This window comes from Saccopteryx leptura, chromosome 3 (genome assembly GCF_036850995.1).
Source record: "Saccopteryx leptura isolate mSacLep1 chromosome 3, mSacLep1_pri_phased_curated, whole genome shotgun sequence".
NCBI lineage: Eukaryota > Metazoa > Chordata > Mammalia > Chiroptera > Emballonuridae > Saccopteryx > Saccopteryx leptura.
In genome coordinates, this window is record NC_089505.1 from 68,924,611 (window position 1) to 68,948,327 (window position 23,717).

General features: G+C 50.2%; 3 protein-coding genes across 8 annotated transcripts in view; all 3 read right to left on the minus strand.

The window, feature by feature from the left end:
- KLK8 (kallikrein related peptidase 8) overlaps positions 1-7,732 on the minus strand; it is a 48,241-nt gene extending 40,509 nt beyond the window's left edge. The window contains exons 1-6 of one of the 4 annotated variants that reach the window (XM_066374142.1): positions 7,632-7,732; positions 7,181-7,258; positions 6,570-6,729; positions 6,078-6,238; positions 4,011-4,144; positions 2,369-2,559 (exon numbers count right to left, since the gene is read on the minus strand). In XM_066374142.1, the coding sequence (XP_066230239.1) occupies positions 2,404-2,559; positions 4,011-4,144; positions 6,078-6,238; positions 6,570-6,729; positions 7,181-7,258; positions 7,632-7,668 (726 nt within the window). In that variant the 5' untranslated portion in view covers positions 7,669-7,732 and the 3' untranslated portion in view covers positions 2,369-2,403. Of the gene's footprint in view, positions 1-2,368; positions 2,560-4,010; positions 4,145-6,077; positions 6,338-6,565; positions 6,730-7,180; positions 7,259-7,631 lie in introns of those variants that run through there. The other 3 variants (XM_066374140.1, XM_066374141.1, XM_066374144.1) reach the window with 3 other exon arrangements.
- A 339-nt stretch (positions 7,733-8,071) lies between these two features.
- On the minus strand, positions 8,072-13,840 carry LOC136397417 (kallikrein-9-like). Its single transcript, XM_066371923.1, is given in 5 exon segments — positions 8,072-8,972; positions 9,322-9,458; positions 10,976-11,241; positions 13,394-13,550; positions 13,729-13,840. Coding segments are annotated over 5 exon segments (825 nt in total). The 3' UTR covers positions 8,072-8,819.
- Positions 13,841-18,599: 4,759 nt separating this feature from the next.
- On the minus strand, positions 18,600-23,050 carry KLK10 (kallikrein related peptidase 10). 3 transcript variants are annotated; one of them, XM_066374146.1, is made up of 7 exons: positions 22,984-23,050; positions 22,711-22,901; positions 22,480-22,584; positions 21,617-21,797; positions 20,694-20,968; positions 20,362-20,495; positions 18,600-19,190 (listed from the first exon to the last, which is right to left on the minus strand). In XM_066374146.1, exons 3-7 carry the CDS (start codon positions 22,568-22,570, stop codon positions 19,038-19,040), a joined length of 834 nt encoding a protein of 277 aa, XP_066230243.1. In that variant the 5' UTR covers positions 22,571-22,584; positions 22,711-22,901; positions 22,984-23,050; the 3' UTR covers positions 18,600-19,037. The 3 variants fall into 3 exon arrangements, with proteins under 3 accessions (XP_066230243.1, XP_066230242.1, XP_066230244.1); XM_066374145.1 differs by having other exon boundaries at positions 22,697-22,901; XM_066374147.1 differs by lacking the exon at positions 22,711-22,901 and having other exon boundaries at positions 22,984-23,039.
- Positions 23,051-23,717: the final 667 nt, after the last annotated feature.

The following is a 23,717-nucleotide window of genomic DNA, read 5'->3' on the forward strand; positions in this document are numbered from 1 at the left end:
CACTAAATAAATCCAAGCCAAATTACCAAAATTACTTTTTAAGGCAAATGGGAGGATTAAATAAAATGGTGAAAGGATGGGCATTTGCGGGCACTGAATTAGTATCAGCTGTCTTACCACACCATCCGAGAATACAGCAACTTCAATTTCTTGTACTTCTGAGTGATGTGTCAGACACTTGTTGGAACTTGTCATTATTTCTCACATAGACTTAAGCAAGTATTGTCTTCCTTGTTTTTTTATATATGAGAAAAGGGAGTTTTAAAATAGGTGAGGTCACTGGAGCAAACTCGCTCAGCTAAGGCAGAATTTGAAGGCTGGAAAATTGCTCAGGGTCTCATCATTGCACAAGTCTACACTTTGTGACAGAGATTTCCCTGAGAAACTCTCCCACACTGTCGGATTCTCAGTTGGCTGAAAACAAATTTAGGACCCCATGAGTCTCTTAATGATGCCACCCATCTCATTGGCAAGAATCTCAAACCCCAGGGCTGTCATGCTCTTCAGTTTAGTCCCTGACCCATCCCTGAATTCTTCCCAGACACCCTGGCTCATACCACCTTTAAACTCTGACCTGTCTCCTGAACCTCTGTCTGATGGCTCATCCTCTAGCTCACACTTAAAAACTGGCATCTGCTTGTCCCAACAACATTCCCTTGCCCCAGGGGGATCCAGGACACTGACCTTGGAAATTTCTCATTTATCACCTTGGGTTTTAAGGACCAAGTGTTCCTGACTTACTGGATTTACTTTCTCTTTCTTTAAAAACATCACCCAAAATGAAAACAAAAAAAGGAAAAAAATTTAAGAGAAAAAACATCACTTCGCTTCTTGGGAAGCTACTCCTTCATATATTTTGGTGTTCACTGTCCACTATACTTCTCTAAGCCCTCTCACCCACCTGTTTGAAAGCATGAACGAGAGCACCACTTCTCCCTTAGAAATTATTGCTTCAAGAGTGGGGGGTTCTGTTCAAACTGGACCCATCGGAGATCTTTCCTGGGACTAATATCAAGATGCCAGGAGAAAGGAAGTCTTGCTTTTTGCTGGGTTTGCTTAATTGGGTCTGTCTGTAGTTGCTCCCAAGTTTACAGTGGCTAGAAAGAGACACATAAGAGAAGGGCAGACACAGAGGTGAACAGCTGAGAAATATGGGAGAGAGAAACAGAGGCAGACAGAGGTGAACAGAGCAAGAGAGCAAGTGTGCCAGAGGGACAAAAAGAGAACTGATTGGCCTGACTTACCATTTCAACAATGGGACTCCTGTATCCACGTCACTTCATCTGTCATCATGAGCCAGGTCCACAGCCTTCTTAGCCACCTGAGTGAACCAGTCCTCTCTTATGCATCAGCCAGTTTGAACTGAGGCTCTGACACTTGTACCCAAAGTCTCCCTGAATCGGCTGAAAGAAGCTCCCTGTCTATGTGGGTCCTTCCAGGTTTTGTCCGCGTTTTGTCCTCTGGTCCTCTGCCACACTCCACAGTCTATGATTTTATGCCTGAATTTTTGGGTGATCTTGGAAAAACCCCTTCACTGCCTTGACTTCAACCATCCACCTACTTAACACCAGAAACCAATCTTCCAGTCGTTTCTGGTTTATGTTCCACTGGGGACATTTCAATATTACATAAATGTTGAATGATATGAAAGAATATTTCTTAGCTCTGTAGGTCTGTAAGGTGTGATGATGTGAGTTTGTTATGTTTTTAAATTTTTGTCTTTTAGAGCAGAAGATTGTTAACTTTTCCTATAGAGAGCCAGATAGTATATATTTTAGTTTTTGAGGATCAAGAGACAAAATCAAGGATATTATGTAGATACTTACATACCAAAGGAAAAAGTAAATTTCTACACATTTTTAATTGACATTATTCAAAATATAATAATTAACTATTCACTACACATTATTTTTTTTGTCATACAGGTCTATTTTTAGCCTGTGGGATTTGGCCTATCATCTGTAGTCTGTTGCAGCAAGAAATAATGAAATATTAAAGAAAGAAACGATGTCCAAATTTACTTCAAAACAATGGAGGAAGTAGAGTCTCCCTCCACCATGGTTAAAAAAACTTGAGCTGCTCAAGAAGAGGAAACATAAACCCTTTAAGTCTGTCTTTCACAGGACAGTGCACTGGATGTTAGAAAACACTTATATGACTTCTGTCTGCTGAACTTAAATGTCTCTTCCTCCAAGCTCTTCCAGGAGAAGGGGGTCCCTTCAGGTAGTGGTAATGGCTAGAGTGGCCATGGGGGTCCTGGTCTCTCTAGACCTCCTGCCAAGCCTCCCATCAGGGGCACAGATTCTGTCCCCCCACCCCTCCCAGCAGGGACAAAGCAAGACAAGCAAAGAGCCAGGCAATGGTTTTAGCTTTATTGGGGGGGATCCAAAGCTTGTCCTGGGCTCAGCTCCTGTTGCCTATGGTCTTCTTGATCCAGTCCAGGTAGCGGCAGAGGTTGGTGTAGACACCAGGTTTCTTAGGCTGCCCACAGGGGTCTGATCCCCAGGATGTGATACCTTGGAGAACACCATCACACACCATTGGGCCCCCGGAATCACCCTGAAGGATGTAGGGGTAGAGTTTCACTTCAGATGCCCAGCTGTACCCAGCATGTTGTACCAGCTCTGTACCATGATTGGTCCCCTCTAGCCATTGGGGATAAGAGTATTGTCTCCTGGTTCCAGCTGCTGGTTAGGGTGAGAGAGAGATTGAAAGAGACATGTGGCCTTTCATGTAAGAGGGAACAGACAAATCTAAGGATGGGGAGAGAAATCCTGACCAATAGGAAAGAGAATGCTCTGGAAGGTCCAACCTAGAGAGAAGACAGTGGGGACTGAGCTGATGTGTTCTGCATTCCTGACTTCAGGTGAACAGATCATTGACTCCAGTCACCAAACAGGAGATAGGGACAGGGATCTTTGAATACACACACACACACACACACACACACACACACACACACACACACACACACACACACGACATTGTGGGAGTCTTTGTAGGAAGAAGCCGTTGTTCCTGTGAACCACTTAGAGACATTAATTCCAAGGCAAGATCACTCAGAAAATGGCTGTTTCTGGTCACTGGGAAGAATGCAATGGAGCATTCATTGCCTTAGAGTCCGATCATTGTCAAAGAATGGGGCTTCCATGAAGGGGACAAAGCCAGGGAGAGCCTTGCAGGATTGAAGTTCCAATAATGGGGAAAACGGTGTTATATCTACAGCAAATCCCAAGATGAAAAGTGGATGTGGAGTCTTGAAGGAGCACTGAAGTCCATGAAACCATTTCCTGGACAACAGGGAAGAGAGACTTGTTCCCCTAAAACCAATCACAGGAGCAGGCAGCTGTGCTAGGGAACCCTGTCAGGTGCCAGAAAGAAGTGGCTGACTAACTGGTCGATGGCAGAGTCAGCACAAGTGTCAGGAACTAACACTCAGAAAAGGGAGCAGAAGGCTGTGTGCCCTCCAGCCTCAGACTCTCCATCATGGACTCCCCTCTCACCCCCTTTAACTGCCCCCACCCTGTGAACCTCATCCGGAAGACAAGGATTCCAAAGAAAATGACAGAAACTATTCAATGCTCTGATCTTGTGCTGTGTGACCTGTGGGGAGAGTGTGGCCTTCTTTTGATTTTCTTCCCACTTTATAGAGATGGGAATGACCTCTGTAAGAGCTAACTCTTTGGAGTCACCTGCTGCTTTGCCTCTGGCCTCTACAGAAAGAGGGAAGAAAGAGGTTTCTGATTGGTTATTTCAGAAGTAATTTTATCACTGGCCCAGTAGCTCAGTTGGTTAAAGTGTTGTCCCTATATGCCAAGGTTGTGGGTTTCATCTCTAGTCAGGGCACATACAAGAATCAACAAATGAATGAGCAAATAAGTGGAACAATAAATCAATCTCTCTCTCTCTCTCTCTCTCTCTCTCTCTCTATCTCTCCCTGCTCTCTAAAATAATAAACACTTCAAAGAAAATAAAAGTAATTTCAATTAGTTAATTAGAAAGTCACTCACCTGGCATGAGTCAGCCCCACGACTGTCACCTGCACAGACCATACCCTCTGTGATTTTCCCGGGGTAGGCATCTTCACACTGTTTCCGGGGAAATATTTCTACTTCTGCACAGTTGAGGGTGTCAGGAAAATTCTCTGTGGGGATAGAAGTTGTAAGTTTCCAGAGAGAGAGCAACCTTTTCTCTCCATCCCTGTCTGGATCTAGCCTTTCTTCTGTGAATCTACAACTACACAGTGGAGTTTTTGACACATTTCTCAAGGCTACTCAACACATGAAACAAAGCCATAGCTCGGGCTATTTCCTCTTCCCCACCCAGAGTAGAACCATTGGACTCTACCTTTTTTTGTATGTGTGCCCTGAGTCATTTTTAAATTAAGAATCAGGGCCTGACCTGTGGTGACGCAGTGGATCAAGTGTCGACCTGGAACACTGAGGTTGCTGGTTCAAAACCCTGGGCTTGCCTGGTCAAGGCACATATGGGAGATGATGATTCCTGTTCCTCCCCCCTTCTCTTTCTCTTTCTCTTTCTCTTTCTCTTTCTCTTTCTCTTTCTCTTTCTCTCTCCTCTAAAATAAAAAAATAATTTAAAATAATTTAAAAAATCAAAATCAAAAATTAAATTAAAAAAAAATCAGGGGAATGGGGGACTTGGAAGTGTCCTCTTGTGACACCTCTGTCCCACTATCTCCAGTCTTCCCATCCCCAGACCACTAGCTTCTCAATATCAGTTAAATCCTACTTCTTCCAAATGTCACCTCCTCCTAGAAGCCTGCTCTGACCATTTTAATTAAAACACCACACCTCCATCACTCCCTATCTTCTTAGCATCTATGGTATTTCATTATAGCCCTTAACTCTCCCTCACATTTTATTTTATATGTATTTGTTTATTGTCTACTCCTCCCACCTAGCATGTAACTTCATAGGAATCAGGACCCATACAGTACAGTACCTGGGGCATGCCAGATCCCAGAGGTAAGTGTTGAATGAATAACTAGAATTCATTCTTTAATTATTAATTAATGAGTGCAATTCATTTTTTTATTAGCCTTTGACAATGGACTTAATGGGGAAATGTCTCTCTGGCACTTTGATGTGCCAGAAGCTCTATAATGCGCTCCATCTCATTGAGTTTTCACAACAGCTTTTGGAAGGAGGGATGTATTCACTCATTCCATCATTCACTCATCCACATAATCATTCAGCAACTATTTATTGAGCACCACCCTGAGCACTAGGAACACCCAATGAGGAAAATAGATACAACACAAGCTCTTATGGAACTTAAAAATCTATTGGTTAGTTATCCCATTTTGCAGATAAGGAAAGTGAGTTCACGAGTTGGGAAGGGACTTGCTCTTAGAAAAATGAACAGAGCCATGGTTTGCACAAATCTGCTTGGATCCTGAGCAGGTGGGTTTTCCCATCATCCGATTTTTTTTTCTCTAGAAGTGAGAGTCAGACAGGCAGGGACCTGAACCCTGGCTGTGCGACTTCCTGGTGAATCACATCGCCTCTCTGAGATGAGCCCAGTTTCTTCACTATGAAGCAGGATGGAAAGCTACCTGGACTCTGACATCCAGAGTTTTTGGTCCAGAATGAAGAGGGAACTGGAAACCTAGACATGGGTCCTGGGCATGAAGGGTCTGTGAGTGATCTGGGGCCGGGAATCTTGGGGTGTTAAAGGAAAAAGTGCTGAGAAGTCCATTTTCTTGGACTGCAGCAGATCTTTTGTATCCCAAAGTCTATTAATGAGATTATATAAAGTCCTATACAACAAAGGTCTCATAACAGGGTTCTCTCTGCCATAAAGGAGAGATGTATTCATTTATCTATTCATTCACTCACCCATTTATGTTTTTGAACCCTGAATAACAATGTGTTAGCTTGCTTCCTTTCTCCCATCATTCTTAATAATATTCTGGCCTTGAAGCTTCCTTACATGGGCCACTTGTGAATTTCAACCTCAGCATTCACCTTCCCTTCCATATCTCCTTCTCAGAGTAAAGTTTTGCCAATTGCTTGGGGTTCGCTGGGCCAACCAGCTCCTCCTCCCCCTCCTACTACCTTGGGGGCTGGTAACAGTGCCCCAGCCTGATATGGTGCACTTCTGGCCATCTCGAGGGCAGTGATCTGTCAGGTTGATGGGCTTCACTTTGGGCCCTAGGGATGCTGGACTACGTAGTCGAACGAGCATCAGATCATGGTTGTTGTCTCCACTGCTGTAGCTGTAGCAGGGGTGTGGGATGGACTGAGCCACAGCCTTTTCTTGCTCTGGCCCATTCTTATTCTGCAGGCTGTGATCTCCTAAGCGTACTGTGTACCTCCTGTAATGATGGGGGTTAGTCTGAGATCCAGCCCCATCATTACAGCCTCCTCATTCCAGAGCCCAAGACTTGGCCCCTCCCCCCTCAGACCCAGGAGTCTAAGCCTTTCACCCCCTCCTCTCTCAGGCCTCCTCTCTTAGAGGCCCACCACCAAGCTCTCTCTTTCCTGAGGTTAGTTCCCAGTACCCCCTACCCCAAACCCAGCCCACCTCCGCCCCAGGCATCCACTCACGGTTTTTTACAGTGGGCTGCTGTGAGGACCCAGTTTTCATCTACAAGGACACCCCCACATAGGAGCTGGATGCCCTGGAACAAGGCCGACTGCCAAGGCTGCGAATGGGGCTTGCACGGCTGGCCTTTCAGAATTTTGGACTCCTCTGCCCTCCAGTGTCCTGCAGCGAGAGGGAAAGGGTTGGATCCCCATTCCTAGGGCAGTGTAGGGGGGGGTGGTTAGAGAGCAGGAAAACCACTGTGTGTTCAAAGGGACACAACCCAAGTTCTGTTTGTCTTCTCATGTGTCCACACACACTCCCATGTGTGGCTTCCTGTTTGCACATGCCACATGGATACACACATATACTCAGTGAAACCGACAAGTCATCACTCAGAGCCACACACCTGAGCATGCTCCCACATGTGTCCACATGCTCCTATACTCCTGTGTGTATGTATACACCCATTAGCAAGCAACCCGCAGTGCCATGTTTCTGCTTGCCCCCAGGAAAGCAAGCCCACAGATGCCCCCACATGCGATTGTACACTTCACACATCCTACCGCACGCACCCACATGGTCACCATGGCATGCCCACAGGCCCACGCACGTGCCTTCTGGCCCTCCTCACCTGCACAGGCTTCCAGCAGCAAGAGCAGGAACATCCAGGTCCGCATGGCAGCAGCCGGTGGGCGTCCCATGCTGGGGCCTGAGGGAGGGAGAGCAGGGGCTGAGAGTAGAGGATGGAGGAACCTGAAATCCTATTTGGCTCTAAGGGATGGGGAGGGAGTAGAGCATCCAGAGCTGTTCTTCTGGGTCCTGCGGGAGGCAGGGGCTGACACCTGGATTCTTGGGTCTGAAGAGAGAGGGTGCTGCTGGTCTAGGTTTTCATGTGCCCAGGAAGAGGGAGGTAGTATCCTAGACTCCTGAATCTCGGGGAAGAGGAGGCTGGGGCTCAGATTCCCGGGTCTTGAAGGAAGAAGGGATATGAGGTTAATGCCATGGGTCTGAAGGAGGAGGGGTCTGGGGTACAGATGTCAGCGTGGGAGACTTGACAGAGTCCAGGGGGCGGGGTCACCTACTGATTCGTCCCCTGTGGAAGAGGTCCCAGTACTTCATCTCTCTGCCAGGTCCGGAAATCTGGAGCCTTTTAACTGGGAATCCCCGCCTCCTGCTCCGCCTCCTCCTGCGCTGGAGCTGGCAGAGCGTCCCTGGGCTTGAGTGAGTAGGGACTGAGGGGCGGAAGGGACATTCTTGAGGGAGGAGGGGCTGGAATCTCGGGCAGGCCAGGGAGAGGGGCTCAGTGCTGTGACTCCTGGGCCTGAACCAGAAAGGGCTGGGGGCTCGACATCTGGGGTGGGAGGAGGGGCCGGAGCCCCGGATTCCTGGGTCTGAGGGAGGAGGGGCTAGGGGCCCTGGACTCTGAGCCTGAGGAAAGAGGGGGCTGCTGCCAAAACCCCAAAGAAAAGAAAGGCAAGTCTTCGTGGTCCCAACATCTGAAGGCGGAAGGGCCCCGCCCGTTGTCCCCTGAGAGAACCGGGATCTGGGAAGGCAGGTTTGGGAGGCACCGTGACCTGGTTTCTCTTCCCTGAGCAGAACCCAGGAGGCTTGCTGCAATAGAACTGATGGAGACAGACTTCAGGCAGGACCGACAAAAGGCTCAAGGGAAATATTAAGGTAGTGGCGGTCGCGGATCTGCCCTCCACCGCCCACCCGATTGCCCTTCCTCCATCCTACAGCACAGACAGAAAGAAGAAACAGCTCCGCGCGTTTATTGCAAAATTATCCATTGGCTCTGAAGAGATCATGATCCTCCCCTCAACTTCTTCCAGACGGTCCCGGTCAAGTTTCAAGCCCAGGACACGTATAAAGATGAACCACGAGGAGCTGAGCTAGACCGACGCCCCAATTCATTGGGAGAAATTGAAGAGCCTCTGAAGCCATGGGGGCGGGGCCACACGGGTGCAGTCTATTGGGAGCGTCTCATTGGGCAATGAACCGTGGGGAGGAGCTATTTGGTGGATTTCGTGTCTGGGCCAGAGCCACCAGGTGGTGATGTTCCTCACCAGGTGGTGATAGTTTTTGGTGAAATCATAGAGACTATACTACTAGGGTAGAGTTGTCTCTCTGCTCCATTTCCGAAAGGGCGGAGCCTAAATACTGTGAAGGCTTCTCTAGGTCTGCTGAGGAAAAGAGTGGACGTATATGAAGCTGCAGACCCCCTTGGCTTGCGCCCACCCTCTTCTCTTGGTCGTCCAAGGCACCAGGGTTCAGTTTTCCTCCATCGTCTTTCTGATCCAGTGCACATAGTGGCATACGCCAGCATAGACCGCAGGGCGCCAGTGGCTGGAGCAGGGCTCCCCGCCCCCAGACACCACACCAGCCAGAGCCCCACGGCAAACCAGAGGGCCCCCAGAGTCGCCCTGTGCGCAGTAAAAGAGCAGAGAAACTGTTAGGCCAGTCTAATCATGACATTACACAGACCATTTTCTCTCCCCCGTGGATGCCCAGTTCTAATTCCTGCCACACCCAGACGACCAAGCCTCCAGGACCTCTCCCCTCAGACCTAGGAATAAAAGCTCATAGCCTCCACCTCTCCCTTGGACTTAACATTTTGGGCCCAAACACCCTCATCTCCCAGGACTCAGAGTCCAGACTCCCAGTTCCGTCCTTCTTTAGATCCAGAAATTCTGGTCCTGACCCCATTCTCTCCCAAGAGCCATGTGTCCCAGCAGGATAGCCCCGTTCTCCTTTTCCCACATGAAATCTCACCTTACAGGAGCCTCGGCCTCCCTCCCACACGCCGGCACAGAGCATGCTCTTGGAGATGTGGCCTGGATATGCAAAATGGCAGAAAATAGGCTTCAAGATGCTGATGTTGGCACACTGCAGCGTGACTGGATACTGCACTGTTGGGGAAGGAGGTCATAGAGGATCAACAACTGTCCCTCTCACACTCAGCACACACACCCTTTCTTAAGGAGGATCCATGGAGCCATAGCGTAAGATTCTCCAACAGAAGAGCTAGTGACACAGAGCGTGAAAGAGAAACAGATGTATATGGAGAGGGAGGGGGGGGGGAGGGAAACAGAGAAACAGAAAGATGCCAAGAGCCTATAGACAAGAAGAGACACATATATAATTTACATAGAAAAAAACAGAGACCGTGGGTGGAGCTAGAGACCTCTTAAGGTGAAAGAAGTTCTCAGAGGGGACCATGAAGAAATAGAAATGGGCCAGAGATACCCAGTGAGAAGGCCACATGTAAAAGGAGTGGAGGCTCTTATAGGGAGATGGTCATTGATAGAGATGAAGATTTAGAGATAGTAGGTGGAGATGGAGTTGCAGCATATAGAGATAGATTTGGATGTAAATATGCATATGTAATCTATATTACATATGCGTGCAAACTCAGATGCATCTAGGGGTTCGATGGGTAAATGAAAGTGGGGGAGGGGAGGACAGTCCAGGTTTGGTAAGCAGGAGACCACTTTCGCTCTTTCTATCTGGCAATGGTTGCTATTTTGAGAAAGTGAGCTCAGCATCACCAGTTCTTCCCAAGTGAGTACAGAAACTTGACTTTTATGTAAAGTCTCCAGGTTTTAGATGTTGGCAGCAACAAATTCAGAAATACTGTTCTTTAAATACTATTCTTGAAAGCCAGCACTAGGCCCTGGCTGGTTGGCTCAGCGGTAGACCACTGGCCAGGCATATGGATGTCCCGGGTTAGATTCCTGGTCAGGACACACAGGAGAAGCAACCATCTGTTTCTCCACCCCTCCCTGTTCTCTCTCTCTCTCTCTCTCTCTCATCCCCTCCCACAGCCATGGCTCCATTGGTTGTTCAAGTGAGTTGGCTCGAGCACTGTGAATGATTATGTGGCCTCTGCCTCAGAGGCTCAGGTGCTAAAAAAAAAATGGCTCCCTTGCCAAGCAACAACCCCAGATGAGCAGAGCATCGCCACCTAGTGGGGTTGTCAGGTGGATCCCCGTCTGGGCGCATGCGGAGTCTGTCTCTCTGCCTTCCTCTTTCACTTTAAAAGAAAATAAAGGAAAAAGAAAACCAGCACTAATGTGGAAAGCCAAACACGTGGCTAATATGGTGTTGATTTGTGACTGAGAGATGCAGCCTTTATTATCATTCTAAGAGACATGTATTTTCATATTTAAATACCCTAAAATCAGGATATGTCTTCCAATAAATGGTGTCACATGAGGATCAATAAGTCCCCCCCCCTCCATTGTCAGTGGGCTGTGAAAATACAATGCACTTATAATTTGTAGCATCTTAGATTTGATAGAATATATGGGTAGATGGGTAGATCAATAGATAGAGGATAAACATAAAAAGGGAGAGACAGAGAAGGAGGAGGAATTTAGTTTCTCAGCATAAGACACAAGGGAGTGTGTCACGGACAAGGCCGTACCCTGGGTACTGGACACGGACCCCCAGCCTGAGATGAGGCACTCGGTGCCTGGGGAGACGCAGCTCTTGCTGAAGTTGAGGGGCTGTACAGCAGGTCCCAGCTGTGCCTTCCTAGGCAGACGGATCAGCATGATGTCATCGTTGTGGTCTTGGGGGCTAAGGTTGTTTTTGAATCCGGGGTGGGGGAAGAAGTCTGTGACCCGAAACAGCTGCTCTGGACCTTCCCATTTCCAGAGGTGGTGCTCCCCAAGGCGGACCCACAGATACCTGCTGGGACAAGGCTCAGGGGTCAAGATGAGTGTCCACCAAGGTGTTGTGCGACTCACCACAAACCGGATATCCTCTCTTGGTCCCCATCATTTATGTGTGACCCAAGAGTTCTGATTGATTTTAAGCAAGGCACACACCCTCTCTGGGCCCCTGCTCTCCACTTTAACCCTTTGTCTGCCTCTGCTTTCTTAGCTGTCTCCCCAAAGTCACACCCTTTCCTAGGTCCATGCCAAGTGAACCTCCTTCTTCCTTGCCCCTCCTGGAGCCTTGGTGGCAACCTGGGTCCCCTGGAACCCTGTAGGCACATGGGTCCTCTGCTTACAACACAACAACAGCCCCACCCCCTGTCCCCACAGGTCTGGTGACTTCTGTGGGGAGTGGCTCTGTGTGTGTTCTGGTGTGTATGTGTGGAGGGAGATGGGATATGGAAAATCCCCAAATTGGGGTCATCTGTGGCCTCAGGCTTTCCCTGTGTGCCATATCTCTCACCCCTCAATGCATTCCCTCTTGAGGTCTACTTATTCTGCTCTGGGTTCATGCCCTGGACAGCTGGGGACCATCTGGGATCCACATATCAGCCCCCAGCCTCTGACCTCTCAGGTTAGAGACCAGGCTAGTGAATGAGAAGTTTGGGTTTGTGTAGCATATGGTTATTTTTATCCCTTTGCCTCTCTGTTACCTTGCTGCCTTCGCTGCATATCTGGGAAATGAGCCCTTCCCCACCCCAACTTGTCCTTGCCCCCGAATTTTTTCTACCTCCATAGCTCTTCTTTTCTCCATCTTTGTCTGTGAGGCTAGATTCTGAAGATTGCCCTCCTAGACTGGTGTACAGTCCCATCATGAAACAATGCATCATGGGAAATTCCCACATAGCATCCTGTAGGATCAACTTTACTTACACTTCATTCCTGGACGGAAGAACATGAGAGCAGGATGGACAGATCTGTCCAGAGATATGTAGGCAGGGTTTCTGCCTCAGGTACATTCTAGGTTTCTGTTAGAATGCCCAGAATCTAAAGTTCTAGTGTTCTAGGATGTAGGCACCACAGGAATCCACAAATTCTAGAATTCTACAAGGCTCAGGTTCTAGAATGTTATGAATCCAAGATGGTAATGTTCTAGATTTCTCTGGCTCAAACATGCTAAGGTTTTAAAATTATCTAAATTAAGTCTGGAACCTAATGAACCTAGAATTCTAATGTTTTGGAACAACAAGACTGAAATATCATCGTTTTAGAATATAATTTTGGAAATTTAAGAATCAAGGGTTCAAATAGATTGAGACTCTAGAATGCTTGCAATTAAAAGTTTGGAGAGTTAAAGAATTTGGAGTGATAGCATTCTGGTATATTAAGTTCACCAAATTCTAGACATTTATCAATATAACTTTGTAGAATTTTCTTGGTTCAAGATTCTGGAATTCTATAAATCACAATATTCCAAGATACTGTGAGTGAAAGATTCTAAGACTATGAGCATCTATATTTGGTGAACCAAGCCACAATACTCTGAATCTAAGATTCTAGTATTGCTCCATCCAGTACAACTACTGTATTGAGTACTTGAAATGTGGTAAGTTCAAATTGAGATGTGTCATATGTATAAAATACATGTTTGATTTCAAAGCCTTATACACAAAAAAGAGTAAATTATGACATTCATAGATGGTTAAACATTGATTACATGTTAAAATAATATATTTGAGTATATAAAGTTAAATCTATTAAAATTTTTTTGTTTGTTTTTGTTACTTTTTTAATGTTTCTACTAGATATCTTCAACTTACCTGGCTAGCATCATATTTCCTGGGCAGTGCTGTCCTAAACACTGAGATTCTAGTAGTGCCTGAATCCATGCATTCTAGAATTATCTGAGGGTAATGTAGAATCTTATGGAACCAAGATTTTAGGAGTCTATGATTCTGAATTTCCCTGGGTTAGAGTCTAGTATTCTAAGAGTGTAAATTTTGAATCTTAGTCTCTTAGAACTAGAATACTTAAAAGTATAAAATTAGGAAAACTTGACCCTTTGTAAGTCTGAGTTAAGCACTAGAGGCTCAGCCCTTCTTGCCTACAACTCCCTCCCTCCTCTACCAAAGGCACCCTAACCCTTTCCTTACCCCCAGGCCCTGCCCAGAGTGGTCACTCACCGCTTGTGGCAGTGGGCAGCTGTGAGCAGCCAGCGGTCACTGATGAGGGTCGCTCCGCAGAAATAGTCGGTGCGGTGGAAGAGTCCAGCCTGCCAGGGCTGCGAGTTGGGTTGGCATTCCTGAGCCCCAATGGCTCTGGTGTCTGCCCGGCTGGTCCCTGGGGGCAGGTGGGAGGCAGAGGGGTCAATGAAGAGCAGGGTGGGAGGGCTGGGGAAGGATGCTGAGATGCCTAGAGGGCGGGAACCGAAGGCTGGGGGTGCAAAGGGCGATGAGGAGAGACAGTTGTGGCAGCAGAGGGGCAGTGGGGTGATCAGGATGGATGGCAGGAGCCTCACCTGCCAGGAGAGAAAGCAGAGCACAGACAAGTCCCAGCTTCATGACCTCTGGGCGCCTGGACCCTGGAGCCTGGTTCTAGTATCTTTGCCTCTTTATGGTAAACTATGCCATCTCCTTCCTCCTCCCTGGGACACCCTGTGATTAATGGGGGTTGGGGAATGTCACTGGGGGAGGAGGAATCCTTGGGCATTTACTTGAGGCCCTGAGAAGGGAGGCCATGCAGGGGGACCCCCTGTTGGGAAGAGCTGGCTGGCTGCTGAGTCAGGGCTTGGCTACATAAGGGATGGGGCCTAGGATATGAAATCCTCCCGGTGTCTCTAAAGAGGGAATCCCTCATTCTTCATGACCTCTCAATGCAGGATCTAGATACAGGATATTCTGTGGCCTGGAGGAGGAAGTAGGTGGGAAGGAAGATCCCTAAGGCGGAGTCCTGGGTTGGAAGCAAGTTTATCTAATGAAGCTGTGGTGAGCTGGGACCAAAGTACAGGAGCACTGCCCAGAAATCAGGCTGGAGGAGGCAGGAAGGACCAGAACTCAGAGGGAAGAAGCTACACAGGTAGACAGGATGGAGGTGTGGTGGGGAAAGAGAAAGAAATAAGATAGAGAGGGAGTTAGAGCACAGAAATATCCAGGGAGAGTAAGAGAAAGAGAGAGAGAGAGAGTGACTCAGACTGAGGGGGGCAGAGACCACAAAGATGTTTGAGAAATATGGTGCCAACCAGATTAACCCACTCTGTCATAACCCACTCCCTTCTTCACGTCCTCAGCAGCACCAGGACCCAGGTGGCTGACCTGCCTGGGACTGAGCACATTTCCCTTTTTCTTTTTTTTTCTTTTCTTTTCTTTCTTTTTTTTTTTTTTTTTTTTTTTTTTTTTTTTTTTTTTTGTATTTTTCTGAAGCTGGAAACGGGGAGAGACAGTCAGACAGACTCCCGCATGCGCCTGACCGGGATCCATCCGGCACGCCCACCAGGGGTGATGCTCTGCCCACCAGGGGGCGATGCTCTGCCCCTCCGGGGGGGGGGGTGTCGCTCCGCCACGACCAGAGCCACTCTAGCGCCTGGGGCAGAGGCCAAGGAGCCATCCCCAGCGCCCAGGCCATCCCTGCTCCAATGGAGCCCCGGCTGCGGGAGGGGAAGAGAGAGACAGAGAGGAAGGATGGAGGGGCGGAGAAGCAAATGGGTGCTTCTCCTATGTGCCCTGGCCGGGAATTGAACCCGGGTCCCCCGCATGCCAGGCCGACGCTCTACCACTGAGCCAACCTGCCAGGGCCACATTTCCCTTTTTCTTATTACCACCAGATCTTGGCTAAGTCCGGAGAACATTCTCTTGTTTTTTCTCACTCCCCTCCTCCCCTCTATTGTTCTTTCCATCACCCCATTCTTACTGCCTCTCCTCCCATCCCTCATCATCAGGTGGGTCACCCCAGAAGGGCCAAGCTCTGGTCTGACTTCTCTCTTTGTCCTCAGAATCACACAGTGCTGGCTGGGCTCATGGGAGGTTTTGGAATATGTTAATCCAAAGACTGAATGTCTTTCTCAAGGTCCTTCTTTTCCTGGTGAACTCCTACTCATCCTTCAAGACCCAATCTAAACAACCCTTCCTTCTCTAGAAAGCCTTCACTGCTGCTCCAGAGTCCTTTTTTATTTTATTTTTTTTCCCATTAGCACTCACAACCTCTTCTACTTTTCACAACCCTGATGAACACGCCTGGTCTGTGTTCCCTGTGAATGCATCCGCATAATGGCATAGCAGCTTGGAGCATGAATGTGGACCTTGACTGCCTAGGTCCAGATCTCAACATTGACAATAATTAGGTGTGTGAACTTGAGCAGGTCACTGGACCTTTATTCATTGCCCCATTCATTAGGTAGCGGTAGTAACAGGGTGGTAGAGGGATTAGTGAATTCCCACTTAAGAAGAACGATAGTGTCTGACACATTGTAAGTATTCAATAACAATATGTCTGTTTGTCTCCTACAGAGCCAGGCACTGCCTCCTATGGCTGGTGTTGTCTTATTTCTTCTCCAGATAAGGAGGTCTTGAGACTAAGGACTAAATACCTCCATGAGCTAAGTGCCGTACCACCTACTTTTAAGAACATCTCACAGCTACCTTTACTAGTATTGACTCTGTATTTGGCAGGTAGGGAAGCATTTCCTGTATACTTCCTTATTACGTCTCAAAAGAGTCTTTTCAGCCTCTAATTCACAATGTGTGTGTGTGGGAGGGGGGCGGTTGAAGTAGAGCATTCCAGGTCACACAGGAAGTGATAGCAATACACTTCCTTCTGTAACTGGTGAACTCCTACTTATCCTTTAAAACCCCACACAATGCCTCCTCATCTGAGAAGACTTACTTGACTCCTTCAGAAAGAGTCCTTGGTGCCTCCCTGGGGCACTCTGTACCTCTTCCTGTTACAGCATTGATCAATCTGTGTTGTTTTCTCATTTAAAAAAATTTTTTATTGATTGATTTGAGAGAGAGAGGAGAAAGAGAGAAAGGCTGGGGAGGATCAGGAAGCATCAACTCAGTAGTTGCTTCTCATATGTGCCTTGACCAGGCAAACCCAGGGTTTTAAACAAACAACCTCAGCATTCCAGGTCAATGCTTTACCCACTATACCACCACAGGTCAGGCTGACCTGTGTTAATGTTTTTAATTCAACAATGTGTTAAATTACTTCTGTGTTGGCCCTGGCCGGTTGGCTCAGTGGTAGAGTGTCAGCCTGGTGTGCAGGAGTCCCGGGTTTGATTCCCGGCCAGGGCACACAGGAGAAGTGCCCATCTGCTTCTCCACCCCTCCCCCTCTCCTTCCTCTCTGTCTCTCTCTTCCCCTCCCGCAGCCAAGGCTCCATTGGAGCAAAGTTGGCCCTGGCGCTGAGGATGGCTCCATGGCCTCTGCCTCAGGTGCTAGAATGGCTCTGGTTGCGACAGAGCGACGCTCCGGATGGGCAGAGCATTGCCCCCTGGTGGGCATGCTGGGTGGATCCTGGTTGGACGCATGTGGGAGTCTGTCTGACTGCCTCCCCGTTTCTAACTTCAGAAAAATACAAAAAAAAAATTACTTCTGTGTTCCAGGCAGTGTAGTAGATGCTTAGAAAATCACAGTGAAGAAATCAAAGTTCTTGCCCTCATAGATTGGGTGGGAGGAAAGAGGAAACAGATCATTATAAACAAATCAATTAGACCTTTTCAGCTATAACAAGTGCTGCAAAAGACAGAAAGCAATGGCCCTGGCTGGATAATTCAGTTGGTTCGAGTTGTCCTGATATGCAAAGGTTGTGGGTTTGATTCCTGGTTAGGACACATACAGGAAGAGATGGATGGTTCTGTCTCACACATTCTCCCCCCTTCTAAAATCAATAAATAAAATTTTAAAATAAAAAAAATAAAACAATAAATTGGTGACTTTGGGTGTGGGGGGGGACCCTTATGGAGGGCAATCCTGGAAGGCCTCCTTAAGGGGGTGACTTTGAGTAGAGCTGTGAATGCCAAGAATGTAAGGCTCGCCTGTCTCCCTGACCTGACTGGCAGCTCCTTGTGTGTAGGGCCCAGTCTGATTCATCTCTAGGACCTGACGTAGGTCAGAGTTCAGTAAACACTTGAGGCATGACTAAATGATCGGGTGAATTGCCTTTAAACGAATCAAGTTTTTGAATTCTGATCTTTGCATTACAAACTTGGCTGATATGCCCCCTTGCTGTTTCCTGGGTGTGCTAATGGGAGCGGGGAAGAGTCAGAGGACTGTGCACCATCCTTCTGTGGCCAGTGAGGGCAGGGACCTTACAGTCACCACTATGTTCCCAGCCCAGCACCAGGCTCCTGTCTAAGAAATGCTCAATATATTGGTGTTTGAATAGGGGATACATGGAGGAGGGTAGAAGGGGGATGAATGGTGATGGACAAAGACTTGACTTGGGAGTGGAGGGAAACACCCAGTAGGGTCCACAGAGATGTGTTGTAGAATTGGGTACCTGAAACCTGTATAATTGCCTGTACACTTACAATATATATATTAACCAGTGTTACTCCACTAAGTTCAACTGAAAAAGAAACAAAAACAATGTGTGCCGGATGGTAAGTTTCTCTTGTACATATGTTCAGTTTACATCACGGCTACGTAGTCCAGGCGGAGTGGAGAAGGCAGAACGTTTGTTAGCTTCATGTGGATGCTGTGTATAACTGCCCCATCCACCAGCCCACCCCCGGCCCACCCCGAGCTCGCCTCCAGCCCAGGCACAGTCTCACAGAGACAGTTTCAGAGAGTGGAAAAGAAGCCCTCTTCCCCCATTTTCAGAACAAATCTGAAACAGTTTGGGATGGGGGCGGGGATGGAGTTAGACTTGGATTATGAGCTTGGATAGGGATGAGCATGAAGACACGATTGGCTGGAGTGCAGCCTTCCTCTGGTGAGGGGGTGCAGGTGGATTTAACAAACAAACAGACAGAAGAAGTTCCCCTAAATGGCAGTGGGCTTCTTTGTGTGAACCTAACAACTGAGGTGAGGAGAGTTCCTCTGGTGTTAGAGGCTGGCATGGATGCAGGGTGAGGCCCCTTGGGTCCCAGGGGCCCCAGGAAGGCAGAGAAGATACCAGATGACTCAGAGCCAGCCCAGCTCGTGCTGGGACAGGACGAACTGGTGTTGGGTGGACCCAGACATGGGGAACAGTGGGAGGGGAGGAGAAAATGGTTAAGAGGTGCTTCATAGAACTTCAGAAGAGGATGGACATGATTTCCCCCTCAGCCTTGAGGGATGGACATGCGGATAGTGTGAAGGGGGTAGGATTGGGGGCCACCCCTGTCCATGGTCTCCCAGGACCCCTTCACAGATCGCGACATCAAGTAATATTTAGTCAGAGCTCACCACCTACCATGCTAATTAATGCTTTACTGGGAATCAATAATCTACACTCAGACATACATTACATCAGTCTCCTCACAACACATCTATGAGGTAGGCACTTCTTTGTCCCTGTTTTCCAGGTGAGGAAGCCAAGGCTCAGAGAGGTCCTTGACTTGCCCAATGTCACACAGCAGAGAATGGTAGAGGAAGCCAGACTGGGATAACCTCTCTCAGAAACCAGGTGACCACCTGCTACCTTGCCTCTCTCGAACAAAACATTGTCCTCACTTCCCACACTCCAGCTTCATCGGGGGCAGGGAACATAAGTGGGCAGGAAGATGAGGGAAGAGAAGAAATGTTAGCAGGTCAGGGTGTGGGGCAGTGTTTGGAATGGGGAGGAGGAGCGTCTAGCTGACTGTGCCAGAAACACAGCGGACAGTGAAGGAGTCACAGGACTGCCGGGTCAGTTGGAGCGAATGGTTTTCTCGATCCAAGAGGTGTACTTGCAGATCGGTGTGTAGACCGCTGGATGTGGCACGGAGCCGCAGGGGTAGACACCCCAGGAAAGGATGCCTTGCAGGGTCTCATCACAGACCAGAGGGCCACCGGAGTCGCTCTGGGGGCAGGAGGAAGTGGAGATCAAATAAATACATGGAAGTGAGGGCTGCCACTTGGGGGTCAGAGACAGTGATGGAGAAGGAGGGGGTCGAGATGAAGATGGGGTTTGGGTGCATTAGGCACGAAGCAGGGCGAGATGGGGTGGAGCTGAACTCGGGTTATGGGTGTTGGATCAAGTAGTGAGAATGAAGACAAGATGGAGCTGAGATTCTAGCTCCTGATGGGGTAGGGGGCGATGGAGATGGATCTGCAGAGACGGGCGGGGATGGTGGTGCAGGAATGGCTTAAGGATGGGAATGAAGTTCAAGATGGCGTGGGAAGGGGGCAAGGCTGGGGACAGGGTTGGGCAGGAGGAGACGGGCTCAAGGAGGCAGAGTTGGATGTGGGGTTTGAGTAGAAAAGGGGCTTTGTCATAAGTCTGACCAGCTCAGGGGGCTACAGGACAGGCCTGACCAATGCTGAGACTGAACGTCACCACTCAGGATGGCCTGCTGACACATTCCTAACTGGGCAGGTCATGGCAGGTCACCACATCCCAGGCCCACAGCTTGCTTACCAAAGGTCAACCTTGACCTTAATCAAACCCTGGCCATCTTTCTTATGCATCTAGGTTGACATGCCTTTGAAATGTGAGAGTACCCTTCTTTTCCAAACCCCTTGGAGGTAGGTACAGCTGCTGGCACCAGATCAAAACCCCAGAACTTGTTATCTCGTGGCCCGCATGCCTTCTCTGGATCATTTAGTGCAAATGCGAGAGGCTAACTCTCTTGTGCCCGCCAATGTGAAATCCAGAGATCTCCCGGCTTTGCTTTCTCCTGCCTCCTCACTCTACCACCCACAGGCTTCATGTAACCCCCTTCGATCCTGAATGTATAAAATAAACTGCAGGCCTGCTCTTTTCTGAGCATTTTCCCAATTCGTTGAGATCTTGCTCCCAGGGATGTCCTGAAAATTTTGATTCAAATAAACTCATAGAAATTTTATATAGGTTTGGGTGTATTTTTGTTGACAGGGATGAAACTGAGGTAAGGATGGGATAGCGTTGGACATGGGGATGATGTTGGGCTGGGTGGCTATGGGGTTGGGGACAAGAATGGGGTTAATTGCTTTCCCATAATCTCCCGATACTCAGTTCCACGGGTCTGAGATCCTCACTGGACAGACCCTACCTGACAGGGGTCCTGGCCCTGGTCCAGTCCCGCACACATCATGTTGTTGGTGATAACGCCAGGGTAGAAGACCTCGCATTCTTTAGGGCTCAGGATAGTGACCCTGGAGCAGCTCAGGCCCTTGTTGTACTTCACTAATGGGAGAAAACATCAGGTTATCCCAGGATCCTGACCCAATGCTCCAGGACACAGGAGTCCAGACAAGCAAACTGTTTCCATCCCCACTGCCAAGGCCCCGCCCCTCCTCCCTCAGGCCCCTCCCCCTCAGGCCCGGAGTCCGGCCCCCAGCCCCTCCCACCTCAGACCCGGGAGTCTAGGGCCCCAGCTCTTGCCTCTTCGGGAGGCGGTGGTGCCCCAGCCAGCGACCTGGCACTGCTCTCCGGGCTGGGCACAGCTGTAGGGCAGGCGCAGGGTCTGGATGCGAGGCCCGAGCACAGCAGGCCTGCCCAGCTTCAGCAACATGACATCATGCTCATCTGTCCGCCTGGGCAGGATGGGGCCTGAGCCCTGGTGGTATTTGGGGTGCATAATAAAGCGAGTGGTTCTGCGGAGCTGCTCACCCTGGAGAAGCAGCAGATGGTCGTCCCCAACTCGAGCCCACAGCTGCCTGGGGAGGGAAGAGCCATCTGGAGGCAAAGCCTTTGTAGAGACTGTATCTTTCTGGGAAGGAGGGTTCAGGCAGCAGGGTTGGGGTAGAGCCCTGGGTCCTAGAAGGGGCCTGGGACTTCTGGGTCTGAGGGAGGAGGGGACTGGGGACCCAGGATCCTGGGTCCACTCACTCTAAGGAGTGAGTGGAGCAGAGGATATCTGGGGACCTGACTTCTTGGGACATGGGGAAGAACAATCAGGTATTTGGGTCCCTTGATTCTGCTGGGGGTCAACCTGGGTAAGCCTATCCTTTCCTGCATCCCCGATGAGGACTCATGAGATGAACAATTTCTTTTAGTTCTAAATTCCTAACCACACCAGGCCTCAACTTTTGCCTGTTGCACACACCTGTCTACACCTAAATGGAACCCAAGGAGAATCAGGTGGCCAGAGGTGATGGAAGGGCCTAGAAATGATAAGGACCACAGCGCCTCCTGGTGGCCACAGCACAGCCCTCTCCCCACCTCTCTTTTTACAGGAAGCCCTCCAGGACTGACCCTACAAGGAGCAGGGACAATTCTGTACCCTCAAGTGTCCCAGCTCTCCCAGCCCCCTCCCCAGCCCTGCCTCCACAGCGCCTCTGTGGCGATCCGAGGAGCTCCCCTACTTGTTGTTCCCGCAGTGCGCGGCCGTGAGCACCCAACTCTTGTCCACCAGGACACCCGCGCAGTGGAACGAGAGGCCATTGAAGAGGGAGACCTGCCAGGGCTGCGAGCCGCGCGCGCACGGGGCACCAGAGGCCTCGGGGTCCCAAGCCGTGTCGTTTCTGGGAAACGCCGCCTCTGCAGCTGGAGAAAGAGGTGGCGATCAGAGAAGGCAGGGCAGGGCAAAGGCTGGGTTTTAGGGTCCGAGTGAGGCCCACGGACGTAGGAGGGGTGCGGGGAGGGGCGCAGCCAGAACTCGTGAGAAGGTGGGAAGCGGGGGAGGGGGGTGGTATCTGGCTGGGAACTAATAGAAGTGGGAGAAGAAAATAGGAGTGAACAGGGAAGAAGGCGGGCACAGGGCGGGGTGGAGAAACAGGGTGGGTCCGGAGTGGCCGGGACAGAGGAGGCGGGGATAGAGCGCGGGGCGGGGTAGGTGAGGAGTAGGTGTGGGAATAACGCCAAGTCCTGGCAAAGGGGCGCAAAAAGCGCTAAGGCAAGACTTGGGATGAAATAGGGCGGAGTAAGAAGGGACCGGCGCAGAATGGAGCGGAGTGAGGGGACGGGATTGGCACCGGGTGGAGTTAGGGGCGAGGAAAGGACGCGGGCTGGAAGAAAAGGGAGAGAGGATACTCGCAGCGTGGGGGGCGCGGCACCCGGGCGGAGCTAGACGGGGCGGGGCTGGCTCGGGGGCGCGGTCTGCCCCGGGCCGGTGGGTGGGTGCTGGGGTCCCCAGGGCAGGAGCGGAGTGCGGAGGTTGGTAGTGAGAGCTCACTGTCCCATCGCCCCCGGCTTCGGAGCATCCCGCCGAGCCCTGACCCCGCCTCACCCCAGAGTTGCGCCATCAGCAGCGGCAGCAGCAGCCTCACCGGGGCCCGGGCTCCAGTGGTGCCGGAGAGGCGAAAGTGCAGGGGTCTCATGGCCAAGACCTGGGCTAGGGGGACGAGGGGCGGGTTTAAAAAGATGTGCTAACAGAGACCCTCATCCCGCCGTGCCCGTCTGCCCAGCCTAAGCCACCCCATCCCGCGGGGACTAGTGTAACCTGCCTGCGACCCACAACCTTAGGGGCGGGTGGAAGGGCGACTCCAACCGGAACAGCGGTAATGGGTGCAATTATCCTAATGATGCCCCTGGCTGCGTCGTCCTGACCTCCCTACAGCGGAGGGGAGCGCCCTCCCGGCCGGGGCCGTCCCGGCAGACAGCCTCTTGGGCGTGAGGTTTCGCTCTCCTTCACAGCTAGGGTGGGGGGGTCTGAAAGGAAACGGAGGCTCCAGCTGGGCTGCTGCCTGCCGTTCGAAGGTCCTCAGCCAGAGTGAGGTGCGTCCCGCCTCACCTGGGAGTCGCCGAGGGGAAGAAGGAAGGACACCAAGGAGTGATTCTGCCCTGCCTTGTGGGTGGCTGGGATCCTCTGCCCAGGGACCCCTGGCCAGGCCTTCCCTTTTAACCTCGGAGAGCCCGGAAACTTCCTCCCCCTCCCCCGCGGGAATCACCCCCTCCCTTTCCCTCTCCTTAATTATACCGTGGGTGCGGTTGTCACTCAACCTGGGCCTCAGATTCCTGCTCTGGGAGGGGCCCGGGAATACAGGCTTCTCCCAATGCCCGAAACACCCTTTTTGGAGCTGGGTTCCGTGGGGGATTTCCCTAGGTCTCCAGTTCCAAGAAATCTTCCCGTGTAGGAATAAAGAGTACCAGGGGGTCTGAAGGTGGCGGGGACAGTGCTGGAGATAGGTGATCGTGAGCAAAAGGGAAGGAAATAAACAGGAAAATGCTTGCCTGGGAAACAAATATACAGGGAGATGAAAACCTGGAGTGGCAACATAGGAAAGTCCAGAAGGCTGGCAGGGAGAGTGGGAGGCAGAGACTGCGGCCTAGAGGGATGCTCTGTGCCTGAGGCCAACCCTACAGCCAGCGCAGTGGGCTCAGTGTGTGCTGGGGGCTCTGCGTCGTCCCCATGTGTGGTCATGTCACCTCCTCCCTGCCACCCGTGTGCCTCCAGGCCCATGAATCACAGGAGGCTGTGTCCACATCACCTCAGCCAACTCCCTTGTTTTAGGTGAGACATGAGAG